The 20,192-nt window shown below is 39.7% G+C and overlaps 1 protein-coding gene across 2 annotated transcripts; it reads left to right on the top strand.

Annotated features, from left to right (window-relative positions):
• The first annotated feature begins 988 nt into the window (after nucleotides 1-988).
• Nucleotides 989-18,911, top strand: lpar3 (lysophosphatidic acid receptor 3). 2 transcript variants are annotated; one of them, XM_023986419.2, is made up of 3 exons: nucleotides 989-1,425; nucleotides 2,274-3,031; nucleotides 15,294-18,911. In XM_023986419.2, exons 2-3 carry the CDS (start codon nucleotides 2,290-2,292, stop codon nucleotides 15,632-15,634), a joined length of 1,083 nt encoding a protein of 360 aa, XP_023842187.1. In that variant the 5' UTR covers nucleotides 989-1,425; nucleotides 2,274-2,289; the 3' UTR covers nucleotides 15,635-18,911. The 2 variants fall into 2 exon arrangements, with proteins under 2 accessions (XP_023842187.1, XP_023842186.1); XM_023986418.2 differs by having other exon boundaries at nucleotides 990-1,425; nucleotides 2,277-3,031.
• Nucleotides 18,912-20,192: the final 1,281 nt, after the last annotated feature.

Here is a 20,192-nt window from a genome sequence, read left to right as displayed (position 1 = left end):
AGGCACTGGTCTATACTGGCCAATGGGGGAAATGGGGTTGTTACTGGCCGGCTATATACAGTATCAGCATAATTTTCAAAATATGGTTTGGCCTTTTGGCATATTCACTAACACTGGTATGGCAGAAGCACACTTTTGAGAACAGCCATAATGATTGACACCACGCTGTCATTGAAATAATGCATTTATTAAGATACCTAAATATGAGCTCTTTTAATGCATGATATGAATGTGCTATAGATATACTCTGGATATATCTCATTGACTTTTAATAATGCGTTTGGGACATGTTATAACACGTTCAGGAAATGCTTGTGAATGTGTAAATAATGCATTATGGATATGTAGTCAAAGTAAATCATTACCGTTTTGGTATTCATTATTTTATATCTGCTATACATTCACTCAAAATGGGATCTTATGTTGCCAGAGTATCTCAAAGTTATTGGTCAGATGACCAAGTCTGACAAAGTGTGTGATTCATAGGGGGATTTTTATGACTGAATAAGATGAGTCCGACTATTATGACGAATGCCATGTAATGTTGGTAATGAGCCTTGTCATCACACAATCTGCTTTGACAGGACGTCGTAGGAACAAGCTGGAACACAACCGTCTTTGGCACTTCAGGAAAGCTCATCGGGGAGTATGTGGCAAGAGTCAGTAAAAAGAGAATCCAACTTTACAGAGTCACCGAAGGATCAAATGAATCATTTTCCCTAGGTGTCTGTAGTGAAATAGACATAATATACGATGTTGAAGTGAAATACCAACCTTCAATTACCTTTATCTTATTCCCTTATTCTTATGAATGTTGTTTTAGTGGTTGTATTGCCTCATGAGCGGCTGGTTAGTATTTGGCAGTGGCATGAGCCCTGAGGTGGGGGTGGTGATTATATGTAACACTATATTACTGATGTGTAATCTATTCAGTGTTTTTCCTGCTGGAATGTAGATATCCTCTGAATGGTTTTGAGGTTGTGGGAATACACTAACTAAACCAACCACCAACAGGTAGTCTAGCTATGGATCTTTTATTCCAGTCTTTTTTAACATATACTTTTTAACCCAGACCTTCACCATTGAATATCATTTTCTAACATACAAGTGGAATGGTACGCATGTAGGAGAATTGTTTTAGCTCATGGCCCCATGTGGTGAACCACGCACATACAAAGGAATAATTTTTACTGCAGCCAGTGGAGTCGAGATATGAGAAGCTGTGTCACACACCCTCTACGTCAGACTACTCCTGCCTCAAACTTTTCTCCCTCATTCGGTTCACTCACGGCTGTCACCTTCTCCTGTAAAGTTGCCCCGGGAGAATGAAGGAGGACATTCTTGAAATGAGTAGTAGAACGAATGAGAAATTCCGTTTACACAAAGGATTCGATAGAAAATATTTGCACAGGTAAACTTCACCTGGTAAGTCGGTTTTCTTACATTTTGTTTCGCGTATATTTGCATATCATTTCCGGGATGATCTATAAGACTTACTGTCTTTCAACCGCAAATAATACGACTTTTTTGCGTTTGGAAATTCCTTATCGTAACAATAGAGGTCTACATTTTAAGTGTTGAAAGACAAAGCATTTATGGCTACACTATTTTTATTATTATTATAAAATTATAAATAACTAGACATTCCATAGGATCGTTGAATTACATGGCAAAACATTTCTCTCCATTGGTACTTTGGTATTTTATTCTGAAGCTTTCTGTCATACTAAAATTGGTTGTTTCACAAATTGCATGATACATAGTCATTAGAAAATCATGGGAATAAAGTCTGTTCCTTTTAGTTGTGAGTTGTTATATGGAAGAGATTGTATCCATGATATCTGTAAAAGTCATACCTAATTGGTTTCTTTCATACCTAATATTTTCAGAGTTGAAGCTCAGAATGTCTTTATCCTTATCTCACTATACCTCTGTAATGAGAAAATGTGTGATTAACCAGTGATTTATGCAGCTGCTTCCAGTAAAAAGGGTGTTTGACATGTTGATTGCCCTTTAGAGTTGGGTAATTTAATCTTTCTCAGTTCAGGAGTTATTTGGCCATGGGAAAATTGGCACGGCACAAATAATGGGTTTATTAGAACTTTTGTTCTGGAGTTCGCAATACCGTCCTTGCACTAAATTAGCCCATGTAGTTATACTGTGTAGACCTACCATGAATTCCAAAAGGTTGATATTTGTTAGAATGTTAAAGAGAAACCAATAAATAATGCTTATTTTTTTCTCTCTTTATATCTCTTGTCAACTCTCGTCAGCAGCCTTTCACTCAAGATGGCCAGCCAGAACAAATGCTACCATGATGAGCCCATGAGCTTCTTCTACAACAACAGCAACCAGACCAAAGACGACTGGAGCTCCACACAGCTCATTCTGGTCCAAGTTGTAGGCTCCCTCTTCTGCTGCTTTATCCTGGTGTCCAACGCCATGGTCATTGCTGCCATCATCACCAACAAGAGGTTCCACTACCCGTTCTACTATCTCCTTGCCAACCTGGCCGCTTCAGACTTCCTCGCTGGTATAGCCTACGTATACCTCATGTTCAACACCGGGACGGTGTCCAGGAAACTAACTGTGAGGGGCTATTTCATTCGTCAAGGGCTTCTGGACACCAGTCTCTCAGCCTCTCTGGCGAACTTGCTAGTGATCGCCTTGGAGCGCTACATCTCTGTGATGGACTGGAAGGTCCACAGTAACCTGACCAAGCGGCGGGTGACCCTGCTCATCGTGCTGGTGTGGGCCATCTCTATCTTCATGGGCGCCGTGCCCAGCCTGGGGTGGAACTGCATCTGCAACCTTCAGGACTGCTCCCAGCTGGCGCCCATCTTCAGCCGGAGCTACCTGATTTTCTGGTCCGTGTCCAACCTGGTTTTGTTCCTGGTCATGGTGTCCATCTACCTGAGGATTTACACCTACGTCAAGAGGAAAACGGCGGTGCTCAGCCCGCACACCAGCGGCTCCATCAACCGCAAGAGGACACCCATCAAGCTCATCAAGACAGTCATGACTGTGTTAGGTAGGCTTGAGGCCATCAGATTCCTCTCACATTGTGTCAATGTAGGAACTTCAAATGTGTTTCTGAGTAGTACTGAGCCCTTTATGAAGGACTACATTTTTTTTTTAAGTCATTGATTGGACCCATCAGAATTTCACTGTTGGGAAATGTAGTCCTTCCTAAAGTCTGAGTAGCACTAGTACTCTGTGCTCTTAAGTAGCAGAACATTTGATCATTTCATTTGTTCTTAAAGGACTTTCCTCATAAGCAATTAAACACACTCACAAGCTTGTCTCAAAGGTTATTTAGCTGGTTGAGTGTGGAGAAAGGTAGGGAAAGCATTGTTGCTGACAACAGTGGATTGTAATCTACATTTCCAAGATAGTGGGGAAAATCCTGATTAAAGGTTTGAGGTTTGAGCAAAATGTTATGGTCAAGGCCTTTAAAAAAACACTTCAATATATCCCACATAGTGACTGATATTGACATCATTTTTGAGTAATCTTTGTTTGACCTGGGTGTTGGTTTAAAAAGTGGACGGTTGTACTAAGAACCTCAAAGTTTGCTGTGCAGTTGTGCGTCTTCAACTTGGGCTGCAGTTACGTAGCACTTTATTCAGAACAGACGCATATTATTTGCTCTGATCTGTCTCCGCTTAATAACATGGTTCTCCACTTAGGATCACTCATCTGTGCACGTGTCTAAATCACTAACAAAGAAAATTCATTTCAACTAACATCGTTGGAGCATGTGTCGATACTGATAGGGTCGAAAGAAAGGCAGCGCTGCTCTCGAATCAGCTTTCTCTAGTCAAATCTTACCTTAACATTATAATTATTCAAAATACTGACGACGGATCAGCTCCTAGAGTGATATTACCACCTATGTGGCTGCAAATATTGAGTCGGCTTATTCTAATGCTTACCCACATAATGAAATATTACAGTAGCCTATTAGCGAAATATAACTCAATTGATTGAACATAATGTATTTCAATAGGATTTAAATATAGAGGTGTATGTAGCCTATACTGTATTTATTGTTCAATGCAGTCATCTCAGTTTTAATTTCAAGCATATTTTTATCCTTTAGCTTGTTTGTAACAATTGCAAAGACATTCGCAACTTTGTATTTGTAGTTATCGGTGGTCACAGACAGATAGATAAACATCTTGATTCTAAGTTTAGTTTAGTTTATTCGGATCCCCAATAGCTTTTGCAGAAGCAGCATATATTCTTCCAGGGGTCCACACAAAAACATAAAACACGACAAGTAACAAAACACCGATACACAAGACCAGTCACACAAATGTAAAATACAATGATATACAACGATATACATATATAGTGGAGATCTTCTCTATAAAGTGACGCGGGAGGGTAAAAAGCATCTAACGATGCACTTAGCTGTTAACAAAGCTCCTACGAAGGTCCCAACAATGAACTTAGCCTTAAGATGCTTTTGGGAATCAGGGCCCAGGTCTCCCCTGTAAAAAATATATTCTGACCTGAATGACCTCAAATTCCTGCATTAAATGAAGGTAAAAAATAAATAAAATAAAAATATTTGCAGATCAGGGCTTGTTTTCAACATGTGTGTGAATAGCAAACATACCACAAGTGTGCGGTCCTTAACATACACATTTGCACATGAGCATGCACATTCCAGATCAGATAAGGCGGGCTTCTGCTGGTAGGTGTGTCGGAACAGGATATGTTGCACTTAAGACAAGAGTTGAGCACACCCACCCTCTCCTTAGCATGGCTCCTCAGTACAGGTCAGACGAGTTTGATTGTTATCAACTCAGCCAGTAGGTGCTGCTGAATTTCCTAAACATCAACTTTTTGTACGTGCCAGATAGCATATTTAAGGCTCTATGTTGTGCTAGAAGGAGTGTTTTCTTATATGCTGTCCTCCTGGCAGATTAATAAAAGTGAAAGCAGACTATCTCTGCGCTCTGGTCGCCCCCCAGATAGGCGTGGAGGAAGCTGCCTCGCTCTCTGTACAGAGTGTCTTCAAGACTGCGCTATGTAATTATCTCTCGCACAAGGACACACACAGTCACACACTGGTTAGGCTGCCAGGCATCTCAGCCGAAACCGCCCAAGACTGCACGGTCTGCGGCTTTCTCAGAAGAACCCCCAAAAAGAACCTATACTTTCAGGGGTTTTTCAGGCAGCGTGCAATTGCTTTCAGATGCAATTGTCCCCATTAAACTAGCTGTTGTGCTCTTATGTCCTCAAGTTTCAAGTCAAGCCTACCGTTACGTTATTCTGGGGTGAAAGACTCGAGACGCTAGGGAGGGTGTCTCATTGTATTTTTTTGAGCCTGCTGGAATTTTCCCACATTATAGCCATCGGTCCTTTGACGTTGTGTGTTACCCAATCACTTTTGTCATGATACAATTGTCTCTATCCTAGAGCAATTTGGAAGAATTGATGCAATTCTCCACATTCCATCTGTGAGGAGTTGTTCGATAACATTGTGATGCAGAAAGTCAACTCAAGATTGAAAAATAAAAACTCTATTGTCAGTATCTCAGTTGGGAATACGGTAGACAGCAAACCGGTAGGAAAAAAACGTAACAAACTTCTAAATATGCCTAAAATGTTCAGGTGAAAGCATTATCCTATGTGACAATGATAAGAACAGGGGAGAAGTATGAGAGAGAGCGAGGAAAGGAATCCCTATATTCGTCATTTGGGAGGTTAAGAAACAAGTATTCAAGCATATTACTGGGGCTGTACGGGGAAGAAAACAGCTCTTGTTAGCTCATGTTTCAGGTGAATAGAAATCTGTTCTTTTGTGTTGACTAACGCTGAATTGGTGACTGGATAAACCTGTCCAGACTTTTTCTGGGGCCTCATATATAACCGTTGCATACATTTCACACTAAATAGTGCGTGCGCACGTACAAAAATATTGATATCTATAAACTTAAATGATAAATAAGCATGATTCCTGTAATCAATCAGATCCGTGGTGAAAACTGCACCTGAAAAACGCCCATCATTCACCTTTTATGGTGACAATAACGCCCTTATTTTCTGTATACTTTGGAAGTATTGGAATTAGGCCAAGGCAGTTTCTAAAGGAACTAGCAATTGTGAACTTGATAAAACGTCTGGAGGTGTTGGCAGAATGTTTAAAACTTTTACAGTGACATATGCTATATCTGACAGTTTCTGAAAGATAAAAACTATTGCAAATTGTTGTGGACCTGAAAACAGATGGTTTGAGTTCAATAATGTTTTGCATTTACTTTTTCCCCGAACCTAAATATGCTGCTCTACCTGCGAATTCTGAAACATTGTCTTGTTAGTATGTCTACTGTATAAAAAATAATTTAAAAAACAGTAGGCCTACTTGCAGTGGTAGCCTACACACTTCAAAGCAAAAGATCAACTGTCTGTTCATCTGTAAAATGTATACTGTATATTATAAACCACGCAACCATTCGGATAGAGAGGCTATTACTTCAAGTATTGTTCTCTATCTAATAGGCACAATTCAATGAGAGATGCACATGGCAATTTGTTGTAGGCTAAAGCTTCTTCAGGAAAATGAACCCATCAATGTCAGAAAAGGTGGTGAGGAATTTGTTCTGTTATAAAAGAAAGATGTATTATGTAGGCCTATTATGTTTATAAATGAAATATTGTTTACTTGAGACATTTGAAATTACAGTAGGCTATTCAGAAGTACAGTAAACTAAAAAAACTACATGGAAAAGGTAGGTCTGTTCGCATAGAGAAAAATACTTGAAATTGTTCAAATATTTACAACTGTAAAGTGGGTCCAATGAAATGAGAGATGGGACATTGTAGGCCTAAGGCTACTTTGAAAATATGAAGCCATCACAGTCAGTAAAGGTGATGAATGTATTCTGTCATGGAAATGAACTAGGAAATGTATGCCTATTTCTAACTATTTCAAAGACGCAAAGATGCAAAAAACTATATTTTCTCTTCTCACTAACGGCAAATGATTGCATCTTGTTATTATATTTAGCTTTTGTTATAAATAAGTGTGTCATCATATCCCTCATTTGCACCAAATACTAGGCTACTTGCCTGCTTGTATTGCAATACTTCAACCACTAGAAACTGTTCATGCATGGTCTGAAGTTTTGCGGGATCTAAAGTTTGCAGGTAGCTAAACAAATTCTCACGTCAAGTTCGGTTATAAATGCCAACTTTTGCCTGAAAACTGATGCATGCATGTTTTGGAGTATATTTTTGTACTCAACGTTTATAAACGAGGCCCCGGGGGCGGGTGGGCGTGTCGAAAGAGTGGGTGTATGAAAGCGAATCCGCTTATTGGGCATACTATTTGTTGCCACTCAAGGCTGTTTTGCATGGCTGATTGTGCTTGGACGACGAGTCGATAAGCCGGCGACTAGTGTTGTATTGACGTGCCTGCTGACCTTTATTTGTTCTGTTATTTAACTAGGCAAGTCAGTTAAGAACACATTCTTATTTTACAATGACGGCCTACCCCGGCCAAACCCGCCCCTAACCAGGACAACGCTGGGCCAATTGTGCGATGCCCTATGGGACTCCCGATCACGGCCGGTTGTGATACAGTCTGAGATTGAACCAGGATCTGTAGTGACGCCGCTAGCACTGAGATGCAGTGCCTTAGACCGCTGTGCCAGGTGCTTCCTACTGGGCAGATGTACCACAGTTGTCGCCGGCAGTAGCTAACTTGACAAAAATAAATAAATTCACCCACATGATTTTATTTCAAGTAGGATAGCAGCCTATACAATAAATAACTTATATTGATAACCATCTAGATATCAATTCATACATACAGTGCCTTCATAAAGTATTCACAACCCTTTACGTTTTCCACATTTTGTTGTTACAAAGTGCAATTAAATTGTCATTTTTTGTCAACGATCTACACAAAATACTCTGTAATGTCAAAGTGGTAAAACATTTGGGGGAAAAATGTACTAATATATCTTGATTAGATAAGTATTCAACCCCCTGAGTCAATGCATGTTAGAATCACCTTTGGCAGTAATTACAGCTGTGAGTCTTTCTGGTTAACTCTGTAAGAACTTTCCACACCTGGATTGTGCAACATTTGCCCATTATTCTTTTCAAAATTCTGCAAGTTCTGTCTGATTGGATCTTGATCATTGCTAGAGAACAATTTAGGTTTTGCCATTTGTCTTCAAGACAATTTTAAGTCAAAAAGAACAGTGGGTTAACTGCCTTGTTCAGGGGCAGAACGAAAGATTCTTACCTTGTCAGCTCGGAGATTCGATTCAGCAACATTTCGGTTAATTGCCATACCCTCTATCCACTAGAATACCTGTGTGTAAATTGATGAGGGAAAAAACTATTTAATCAATTTTAGAAAAAGACTGACGTAACAAAATGTGAAAAAATCAAGTGGTCTGAATACTTTCAAATGCACTATATATACAGAGTTGAAGTCGGAAGTTTACATACACCTTAGTCAAATACATTTAACTCAGTTTTTCACAATTCCTGACATTTAATCCTAGTAAAAATTCTCTGTTTTAGGTCAGTTAGGATCACCACTTTATTTTAAGAATGTGAAATGTCAGAATAAAAGTAGAGAGAATGATTTATTTCAGCTTGTATTTCTTTCATCACATTCCCAGTGGGTCAGAGGTTTAAATACAATCAGTTAGAATTTGGTAGCATTGCTTTTAAAATGATTAATTTGGGTCAAATGTTTAGGGTAGCCTTCCACAACCTTCCCACAATAAGTTGGGAGAATTTTGGCCCATTCCTCCTGACAGAGCTGGTGTAACTGAGTCAGGTTTGTAGGCCTCCTTGCTCGCACATGCTTTTTCAGTTCTGCCCACAAATTTTCTATAGGATTGAGGTCAGGGCTTTGTGATGGCCACTCCAATACCTTGACTTTGTTGTCCTTAAGCCAGTTTGCCACACCTTTGGAAGTATGCTTGGGGTCATTGTCCATTTGGAAGACCCATTTGCGGCCAATCTTTAACTTCCTGACTGATGTCTTGAGATGTTGCTTCAATTTATCCACTAATTTCCCTCTCTCATGATGCCATCTATTTTGTGAAGTGCACCAGTCCCTCCTGCAGCAAAGCAGCCCCATAACATGATGCTGCCACCCCCGTGCTTCACGGTAGGGATGGTGTTCTTTAGCTTGCAAGGCTCCCCCTTGTTCCACCAAACATAACGATGGGCATTATGTCCATACAGTTCTGTTTTTGTTTCATCAGACCAGAGGACATTTCTCCACGAAGTATGATCTTTGTCCCCATGTGCAGTTGCAAACCGTAGTCTGGCTTTTTTTATGCCGGTTTTGGAGAAGTGGCTTCTTCCTTGCTGAGCGGCCTTTCAGGTTATGTGGATATAGGACTCGTTTTACTGTGGATATAGATTATTTTGTAACTGTTTCCTCCAGCATCTTCACAAGGTCCTTTGATGTTGTTCTGGGATTGATTTGCACTTTTCGCACCAAAGTAGTTCATCTCTAGGAGACAGAACGCGTCTCCTTCCTGAGCGTCATGACGGCTGCGTAGTCCTGTGGTGTTTATACTTGCGTACTATTGTTTGTACAGATGAACGTGATACCTTCAGGTGTTTGGAAATTGCTCCCAAGGATGAACCAGACTTGTGGAGGTTTCCAATTTCTTTCTGAGGTATTGGCTGATGTCTTTTGATTTTCCAATGATGTCAAGCAAAGAGGCACTGAGTTTGAAGGTAGGCCTTGAAATACATCCACAGGTACACCTCCAATTGACTCAAATTATGTCAATTAGCCTATCAGAAGCTTCTAAAGCCATGACATCATTTTCTGGAATTTTCCAAGCTGTTTAAAGGCACAGTCAACTTAGTATATGTAAACRTCTGACCCACTGGGATAGTGATACAGTGAATTATAAGTGAAATAATCTGTCTGTAAACAATTGTTGGAAAAATGACTTGGGTCATGTTCAAAGTAGATGTCCTAACTGACTTGCCAAAACTATAGTTTGTTAACAAGAAATTTGTGGAGTGGTTGAAAAACGAGTTTTAATGACTCCAACCTTATGTAAACTTCCGACTTCAACTGTATTATACACAGTACCAGTCAAAAGTTTGAACACATGTACTAATTCCAGGGTTTTTCTTAATTTGTTTACTATGTTCTACATTGTAGAATAATTGTGAAGACATCAAAACTATGAAATAACACATGGAATCATGTAGTAACCAAAAAAAGTGTTTAACAGATCAAAATACATTTAATATTTGAGATTCTTCAAAGTAGCCACCATTTGCCTTGATGACAGCTTTGCGCACTCTTGGCATTCTGTCAACCAGCTTCATGAGGAATGCTTTTCCAACAGTCTTGAAAGAGTTCCCACATATGCTGAGCACTTGTTGGCTGCTTTTCCTTCACTCTGCGGTACAACTCATCCCAAACCATCTCAATTGGGTTGAGGTCAGGTGATTGTGGAGGCCAGGTCATCTGATGCAGCACTCCATCACTCTCCTTCTTGGTAAAATAGCCCTTACACAGCCTGGAGGTATGTTTTGGGTCAGTGTCCTGTTGAAAAACAAATGATAGTCATACTAAGCGCAAACCAGATGGGATGGCATATCGCTGCAGAATGCTGTGGTAGCCGTTCTGGTTAAGTGTGCCTTGAATTCTAAATAAATCACTGACAGTGTCACCCGAAAAGCACCCCCACACCTCCTCCTCCATGCTTCACGGTGTGAACCACACATGCAGAGATCATCCGTTCACCTACTGTGCATTTTACAAAGACACGGCGGTTGGATCCAAAAATCTCAGCTTTGGACAGATTTCCGCTGATCTAATGTCCATTGCTTGTGTTTCTTGGCCCAAGCAAGTATCTTATTTTTATTGGTGTCCTTTAGTAGTGGTTTCTTTGCAGCAATTCGAACATGAAGGCTTGATTCACACAGTCTCCTCTGAAAAGTTGATGTTGAGATGTATCTGTTACTTGAAGTACTCTTTGAAGCATTTATTTGGGCTGCAATTTCTGAGGCTGGTAACTCCAATGAACTTTTCCTCTGCAGCAGAGGTAACTCTGGGTCTTTCTTTCCTGTGGCAGTCCTCATGAGAGCCAGTTTCATCATAGCACTTAATGGTTTTTGCGACTGCACTTGATTAAACTTTAGAAGTTATTGACATTTTCCGGATTTACTGACCTTCATGTCTTAAAGTAATGATGCTTATTTGAGTTGTTATTTGAGTTGTTCTTGCTGTAATATGGACTTGATCTTTTACCAAATTGGGCTGTCTTCTGTATACCATCCCTACCTTGTCACAACACAACTGATTGGCTCAAACACATTAAGAAGGAAAGAAATTCCACAGATGAACTTTTAACAAGGCACACTTGTTCATTGAAATGCATTCCATGTGACTAACTCATGAAGCTGGTTGAGAGAATGCCAAGAGTGTGCAAAGCTGTCAAGGCAAAGGGTGGCTACTTTGACAAATCTTAAATATAAAATATGGACGGTATATGAATAGGAAAGGTGTGTATAGCAGTAGTTATAAGGATGAGCCTTGACTACCATACAGTAAATACATATGAAGTGTGTAAAAACGGACCTTTTGAAATAAAGTAAATGAATCTCGAAGAGATACAGTGCCTTCATAAGGTATTCATACCCCTTGACTTATTCCACATTTGTTGTGTTACAGCTTGAATTCAAAATGTTTTTTTATTTTTTATTCTCACCAATCTACAAACACTACCTTGTAATGACAAAGTGAAAGCATGTTTTTGTATTTCTTTTTTTGTGCAAATGTATTGAATATGAAATACAGAAATCTCTCATTTACATTAGTATTCACACCCCTGAGTCAATACTTTCTATATGCACCATATGTGCTCTTCTTTGCGAGGCATTGCAAAACCTCCCTGGTCTTTGGGGTTGAATCTGTGTTTGAAATTCACTGCTGAACTGAGGAACCTTACAGATAATATGTGTGAGGTACAGAGACGAGGTAGTCATTAAAAAATCATGTTAAACGCTATTATTGCACATAGTCCATGTAACGTATTATGTGACTTGTTAAGCACATTTTTACTCCTGAATGTATTTAGGCATGCCATAACAAAGGAGTTGAATACTAATTGACTCAACATTTTTTTATTAATTTGTAAAAAAAAAAAAAAAAAACATAATTCCCATTAACATTACGGGATATTGTGTGTATGCCAGTGACAACAAATCTAAATGTAAGCAATTGTAAATTCAGGCTGTAACACAACAACAAAAAAGTCAAGAGGTGTGAATACTTTTTGAAGGCACTGTACATCTCCAATATCACTAACATCTATCATTTAGGAAATGGTGGAAGGAGAATGCAGGGAGATTTGGCATCACCTTTGACCTTGTTAAACATGTTGGCTGGAGTTTTACTGTCATTTCTTTTTGACCATTTTAATTGAGAACAATCACAGCGAGGTACTTAATTGTTACCCAGAAATGATTTGATATTGAGATCAAAATGGCTGCATTGGACGCTAAAAGTGTTTTCTACACTGTTATGGTTACAGTCATCTCTCATGACAGATATAAACAGTTAGCCAGGTGGCATACACAATATTTGGTTACAGTGATTTAGAGGAGCATTAGGTTCGAAGAAGCCCCCCCATACAGGTAGCTGTAAAATAATCTACAAAATTCCCACCGAGATTGGGACCTGATTGTGCTTGATGGTAGCTATTTAGGCACACACGTGCATAAACTCAACCCCTATGCTTTGATTCATCATCCTTGTGATTCTGTGGAAAGGAAGAAGGCAAACATTCATGGTAGCCATTTCACTGTAATATGTGGGACCATTTATGGATTTAGACTGAAGCAAACAGAACTGCAGAGAAAAATCTTGACTCATTCTGCTTCCCTTGATGTATACCCTGCCATATATTTCAGAGGTTAATGAATGCCGCTCAACCAAAGGCTCACATGTGCTAGAAACATGCCCGTTTCCCAACCCAGATGTTTTTTTGAATATTTCATATGAAACACCCATGGAACCCCCACCATTTCTTTCTGCCTGCTCCTTGTATTTTAGTTGGTGACCTTGTGTTTTTGAGAGAGAAGGCGGGGTTCATATTCCCTCCCTCTCTTCTCCCTTGTGGAGAACACAATTGTTATTTTTGTTCTACTGAGCTGAAGCCGGGTTCTGGAGAGGTATTGGCAGAACGGACAAGCTGCTACATGTCCGAGAAAAGCTCCCTGAAATCCCTTAATCTTGCCGCAACACGCTCTGCGGTCGGTGACTAGCCTAGATACTGGTTGGCATTTCACGTCGAATGAAAATTCAGACAAACATTGAGTGTAGTGTCTGAGACACAAAGAATGGAAAAATATAATTTTCTTCCTTCTAAGACAGCCTTTGGGTCCGTCGGTTTTTCTCTAACTTGTACCTGCTTTCCTCAGACGGTATTCATTGGCAAGCCATCATAACTTAGGTAGCTCTCGCTTTTGTCTCCAGTGTAGTGACAGAAGCGACGTCCCAATTGTCTCTCCTTCCTCCCAACGTGTGCACTTGTTCACTTCCCTTCAGTGATTTGAATAGAGAATGACTGGTATAAGAAATATGGTGGAAACATCCACGAGCCCGTGCCTCCGCCACTCTAATGCTTTTAGATTTGTGAGAAGTAGTGAATGAGTGCACACCTCAGGAGAAAGGAGATAGTATTGGGACACACATAGAGGCTGAGGTGGTGTAGCATCCTGTCCCTCATTGCCTCTTTTCTAACTTGAATCAAGCATTGATTATCTCTTGGTAAAATTGGTATGGCTCCTGTTTACAGTGACCATTTCTCACAGAACGATTATGTTTCAGTCCTAGCTGACACTAAAGGAGAATGATTTTTCAGTCACCTGACCTGTTGAAAATAAAGTAAACAGATCTCCAAAAAGAGATATCTCTCATACATCTAGGGCTCTGTTTTCATCTGGAGTTAATCGACAAAGCTTTATTAAAATATACTTTTCGCAGCAGCAAAACAGTGAGCGGACAGCTATGTAGGCTATTACATCATTTTAGCCAGCTCCTGTTATTATTTTGGATATGCATTAAAAAAAACTCCATGTAGGCTGTATGCCCATCGTGGAACGAGAGATGAGATAATCCGGTGACACTTGAATTTAGAAAAATGTAAGTTATTTTCCTGTAACAGTTGCTTGTTTTCCATTTCGTTTGATAAAAAAACAAGCCCTTAGTAGGTTACCCTTACCCTACTCAAACAAAAGCTGGTTCAACAGCAATGCGTTTGGTGTCTTTCTTATCCTGGCCATGCATTAGCCAAGTAGCCAATTCATAAAAGGTTTCTAAATGGTCTACTCATGAGGCTTTCATGCTTTTGCATTATTCACAATTCATATAGGCCTACCTGCAGGGCATACTCCATTCTGCTTGGATCTATCCCCAGTGCCTCTTGTCTGGTTACCAAAGGTGCGCTCCTCCAAACACAGGCTATTCACATTTTCAGTCCTATAACACCATATCAACGGTAGGTCTCTAGGCTATATCTTGCTTATTGAGAACATACAATACAATTTAGCGCAGTGCTTAAAGGCCAATACTCTTTGAATCCAATTACAACAATGCTGACTGTCAACACTCAAAACATATTGAGCAAACACTGGATGTTTTTTTTTTCCTTATTTCTGTATTAATAAACTGTATTATCAATCCACAATGGACTTGGATGAGAATATTCCATACCCCCAGCCGAATGGGAGTTGATGACAACAAAAAGACTAACACATGCAATATTAAGCCATGCAATGCCTTGATTGGCCAGTGACTGTCCAAGCCCTGGTCACACTTATGCATCAAAACCCAACCTGTTTGTGCCACCACCAGCTTTTGCGCTAATAACTGCTGTGAAAATAGCACTAATATTTCTGACACACTCAGGGACCTGTAGCGCTACCGCCAGCGCTTAGATTTACCATTATATTAGGTTTGATAAAATATAGCCTCTAATCTGTAATAACATTGGAGATGTCTCTAATATTTCTAATAATCTCATCTCTAATGATGATAAAGATATCTCCAACTTTTGACCTTAATAAACATGTTGGCTGGAGTTTTACTGTTATCTATTGCCAGGGAAGGAGAGTTGTGTAATATGTCCAGTGTGACTCTTGCAAATAGTATATATTATATTTCTAATAATCTCTAATCTATTGATCTAATCTCTAATGCTTTTGGATATATCTCAAATGTTTTGAAATAATATAATATATTTTATAATCTCTAATATTGTCTTTCATTACAGGGGCGTTTGTGATCTGCTGGACGCCGGGCCTGGTGGTGCTGCTGCTAGACGGCCTCCATTGCCAGCAGTGCGAGGTGATGCTCTTTAAGCGCTGGCTCCTCCTGCTGGCAGTACTCAACTCGGTCATGAACCCTGTCATCTACTCCTACAAGGATGACGAGATGTGGACCACCTTAAAGAACCTGCTTCGCTGCGTGGGCAATGGCACCCGGCGCCAGCGCTCGTCCAGGGCCAACGCCCGGCCTCTCAGCTCAGCCCAGGAGACGGGCACCACGCCGCAGACCTCTGAGGAGAAGGAGACTACCAAGGGCTCGGACGCCCAGGGGATGCTCAAGGCCTGAACCAAGACCTGAGGCAAGCAAGGCCGTTGTGGGAGTGTCTCTACAAGTGGATGTAGAGAGACATATAAAGACACAGATGGGTCTTCCATGGTCCAATGTTGTCTTCAGTGTAGCTGACTGGTTTAAAGGGCAGCTCGAACTGGGTCTGGGCCTTAGTGGAGGATTCCTCGAGGATGAAGGGCCATCCTTACTCTGCCCAATATGGGATATTAGCCTGCAAACTAAGGGGGCGACTACAGTATATCCAAATGGCTGACGAAAGATGTTGTGATATGAAGTAGACAGTGGTATAATGGTACATTTCCTGTTTTTACCTCAATATATTTTTTTAAGATCTTGAAAAGAGTAACTGATGCTTTTTTCCACCGTATAACCTTTAAGTCTCATGGATTTCTTTCATCAGGTTATTAATCTTGCCCTTATTTCCTTTTGAAAACAAAGTACTGTACTTGACGAAATAGCATTGTTCTTAATACATCATTGTACTATATATAGTACTAGGCTTATTAGGAGTTAAAGATGGTTTTCAAGTCTCATTGTTCCTATTTTTGACACACACAGGGAATCACAATCTACTGTATTTGGCTGCTAACATCCCTGAATGTTGTGTTAATGAATTGACAAATATCTTTCTAATGGAAGGAAAATGTGTGTCTCTCAACTAGAATAGATAAGCACTAGTCCCAATTTGCTCCTTTCCCCTTGCTCTTGTCCCTTACCTTAAAATGTTTGCAGATCTGAAGTGTCAGTGTAGTGGTGGAGCGTCCGCCATATTTTGTTGCCTTACAATCTGCTAACATCGAAGGATTAGGGCCAATGGGTTAACGAGGGACGATTATTTGGAAACATGTCACACTTTTCTAATGTCAAACTGCCTGAGATACACAGTAGATGGCTATTGGCACAACTGTCATTTTAAAGGAAGACCGTTAAATCCACCTTGCTTTGACAGTCAGTGGTCCGTGCAGTACCCCAAAAGGAAGTCATTTCTTTTGCCAGATGCATCATCAGTACAGTAGTCACTCCCTTTAACACTACTCACTACACTATGTACAGTGCCTTGACTTTTTTTCAAATTTTGTTGTTACAAAGTGGCATTAACGTTAATTTTATAGTCTTTCTTTTTCAATGATCTAAAAAAAATAAAAAATAAAAAAAAATTGTATTAATGGAAAATTAAACACGATTTCAGTGCTTTCAGAAAGTATTCACACCCCTTGAATTTTCCACGTTTTGTTTTGTTTGTTTTGTTACAAACTGGGATTAAAATGGATTTAATTGTCATTTTTTTGTCAATATACACAAAATACTCTAATGTCAAAGTGGAAGAAAAATTCTAACATTTGTAAAAAGTTAATGAAAAATAAAACACTAATATATCTTGATTAGATAAGTAGTCAACCCCCTAAGCCAATACATGTTAGAATCACAGTTGGCTGCGATTACAGCTGTGAGTCTTTCTGGGTAAGTCTCACACCTGGATTGTGCAACATTTGCCCATTATTCTTAAAATAATTCTTCAAGCTTTGTCAAATTGGTTATTGATCATTGCTAGACAACCATTTTCAGGTCTTGCCATAGATTTTCAAGCAGATTTAAGTCAAAACTGTAACTCAGCCACTCAGGAACATTCTCTGTTTTCTTGGTAAGCAACTCACTTGTGGATTTGGCCTGGTGTTTAAGGTTATTGTCCTGCTGAAAGAAGAATTAATCTCCCAATGTCTGGTGGAAAGCAGACTGAACTAGGTTTTCCTCTAGGATTTTGCCTGTGCTTAGCCCCACTCCCTAGTCCGATTACAAGCATACCCATAACATGATGCAGCCACCACTATGCTTGAACATATGGGGAGTGGTGCTCAGTAATGTGTTTTATTGGATTAGCCCCAAACATAACACTTTGTATTCGGAAAGAAAATGTATTGCTTCACCATGTTTTGCAGTTTTGCTTTAGTGCAGTGGTATTCAACTATTACCCTACGATGTGCTGTTTTTCTGTTCTACCTGATAATTAATTGCACCTACCTGGTGTCCCAGGTCTAAATCAGTCCCTGATTAGAGGGCAATAATGAAAAATTCAGTGCAACTGGCATCGAGGTCCAGAGATGAGTGTGATGAGTTTAGTGCCTTGTTGCAAACAGGATGCATGTTTTGGAATATTTTTATTCTGTACAGGCTTCCTTCTTTTCACTCTGTCAATTAGTTGTGGAGTAACTACAATGTTGTTGATCCATCCTCAGTTTTCTTCTATCACAGCCATTAGACTCTGTAAATGTTTCAAGTTCACAATTGGCCTCACGGTGAAATCCCTGAGCGGTTTCCTTCCTCTCCGGCAACTGAGTGAAGGACGTCTGTATCTTTGTAGTAACTGGGTGTATTGATACACCATCCAAAGTTTAATTAATTACTTCATCATGCTCAAAGGGATATTCAATGTCTGCTTTTTTCTTTGTTACCCATCTACAAATAGGTGCCCTTCTTTGTGAGGCATTGGAAAACCTCCCTGGTCTTTGTGGTTGAATCTGTGTTTGATATTCACTGTTCGACTGAGGGACCTTACAGATAATTGTATGTATGGGGTACAGAGATGAGGTAGTCATTTAACTTATTATGTGACTTGTTAAGTAAATGTTTACTCCTTAACTTATTTAGGCTTGCCATAACAAAGGGGTTGAATACTTATTGAATCAAAACATTTCAGCTTTTCATTTTTAATACATTCGTCAACATTTCGAAAAACATAATTCCACTTTGACATCATGGGGTATTGTGTGTAGGCCAGTATAAATAAAAATCTAAATTGAATACATTTCAAATTCAGGCTGTAACACAACAAAAGGTGTAAAAAGTCAAGGGGTGTGAATACGTATGAAGGCACTGTATATCAACACACAGTCTATGTCCAAGCTGAGAAGAAAAAGAAAAGCCTGCAGCACTGTCAACATCAAAAAACGTTTTTTACTTTCGCAGTGGAACTTTTGCACATCCTTTCATACAACTCGTAATGGCCATCGCCGCCTCATGCTGACGAAACAGCTGCTCGCTCACCTGAGAGCAAGGCCCAGGCTTGCAAACATTGCGACACACTGGATTCCTGCAGTAGATATGCCTGCAGGGAACTGACAAGGATATAACTGGAGCAACCCTTCCTTCCACAGGAGACCAATGATTAATCATTTACGGGGTCATTGAAACTCTTTACCTGCTGTACACTATTTATGTGGTTAAACCACTCTTTGTGTAAAAGGAAAAACCTCATTAAAACACATTTTTCCTCTGACTTTGATTGATTCAGTGGGACGTGTTGGAATGTGGTATATGTACATGTAAACAGGATGATGAAAGCATTGTGATAACTCTGTAGTCCAATGATATAAACGCAAAAAAAAACAGGAGTTCTCTTGGTTACAGAGTCGGGGGGGGTTGTTGAGCGGTGCTATAAACAGGAAAGGTATGCGTGCTGTGGCCTCAACAGGGTAGTGTTCTTTAGGACACACCGTAGCAAAGAAATGTGCATTTCTTATAGGACAAATACAGATAGTTCCTCCCTGTTTCACTGCACATAGAGCTTTTTCTTCTGTTTGGTGCCTAATTAACATTATCTCGGTTTTTCTCCAAACCCACATGGCTAGGTCAAAAAGTCCCTTTTAGTCAGTGTTTCTCAAACTTTGATGTATCAGTGACCAGCATGCAATTTGAGTAAAAATAGTGATGTCAGCTTACTCAGTGGACCTTGGTTGTGTTCATTAATTAAGGAGAAAAACATTTTGATATGGATTGAAACGGGGAAGTGCTATCTAACTGAACGTGTCCAGTAAGAGCAAGAAAATCTGTGCTCTTATTTGACAATATCAGGTAGCACCTTCCTGTTTCACTGAACACAACCCAGATTGAGTAGCATGGGTGGAGAAACACTGCCCTAGATTGCTTGTGCTCAAGTAGAGGTGCTTCAGGGTGATTTACTCTGTTTTGCTGGACTAATGGATGGCCCTTGGTTGCTATGAGTTTTTAATTTGTTAAAGTGCTACAGAAAATCTTTGGCCAGTTAGAAAGAAGGTACATTTGACCTTTTCAAAAAAAAACTGCTCTCAACAGTTGACTATTTCAGACAAATTTTAGTTCCTTAACTCTGATTTGCTTGACTGACTGAGAACTGCTGGGAACCTAACACCCTTTATTGGTTGAAACTCAACGTAAGCCTACTGATGGCAAGATTGCATCATCAAACAGTTATTTCACAGTCTGTTGGTGACATTTCATGTTGTGTAAGGTACATTATCATTGAGCAAATTAAGTCTTAATTTTAGTCAAAGTATGATATATTTGGGCTTCAAATAGGACATCTCAGACTGCCTCTTTCAAAAGAGCGTACAACTTTGACTTACTCAAAAATGTACCCTGAATTAATCGCAAGGCTAGCCCACCCTAAACCTAACGTTACTGTTGCTCACTGTTTTGCTTTTATATTCTCTCAGACTTGGACTATAAACTTTGTGCAGTGGTCTCATTTCTACTGCTCAAAGTTCTACTCATTTCTACTGTAATTACCGTGTTCTTGTAA

Source organism: Salvelinus sp. IW2-2015, linkage group LG4q.2 (assembly GCF_002910315.2).
Source record: "Salvelinus sp. IW2-2015 linkage group LG4q.2, ASM291031v2, whole genome shotgun sequence".
In the NCBI taxonomy this organism is placed as follows: Eukaryota; Metazoa; Chordata; class Actinopteri; order Salmoniformes; family Salmonidae; genus Salvelinus; species Salvelinus sp. IW2-2015.
The sequence above is the reverse complement of the archived record's forward strand: the minus strand, read 5'-3'. Positions and strand labels throughout refer to the sequence as shown.

Excerpts from the sequence above, each read along its gene's own strand:
- lpar3 (XM_023986419.2), top strand. The coding sequence starts at position 2,290 with ATGGCCAGCCAGAACAAATGCTACCATGATGAGCCCATGAGCTTCTTC. Across the intron at positions 3,032-15,293 it reads GACAGTCATGACTGTGTTAG|GGGCGTTTGTGATCTGCTGG; the intron begins GTAGGCTTGAGG and ends CTTTCATTACAG.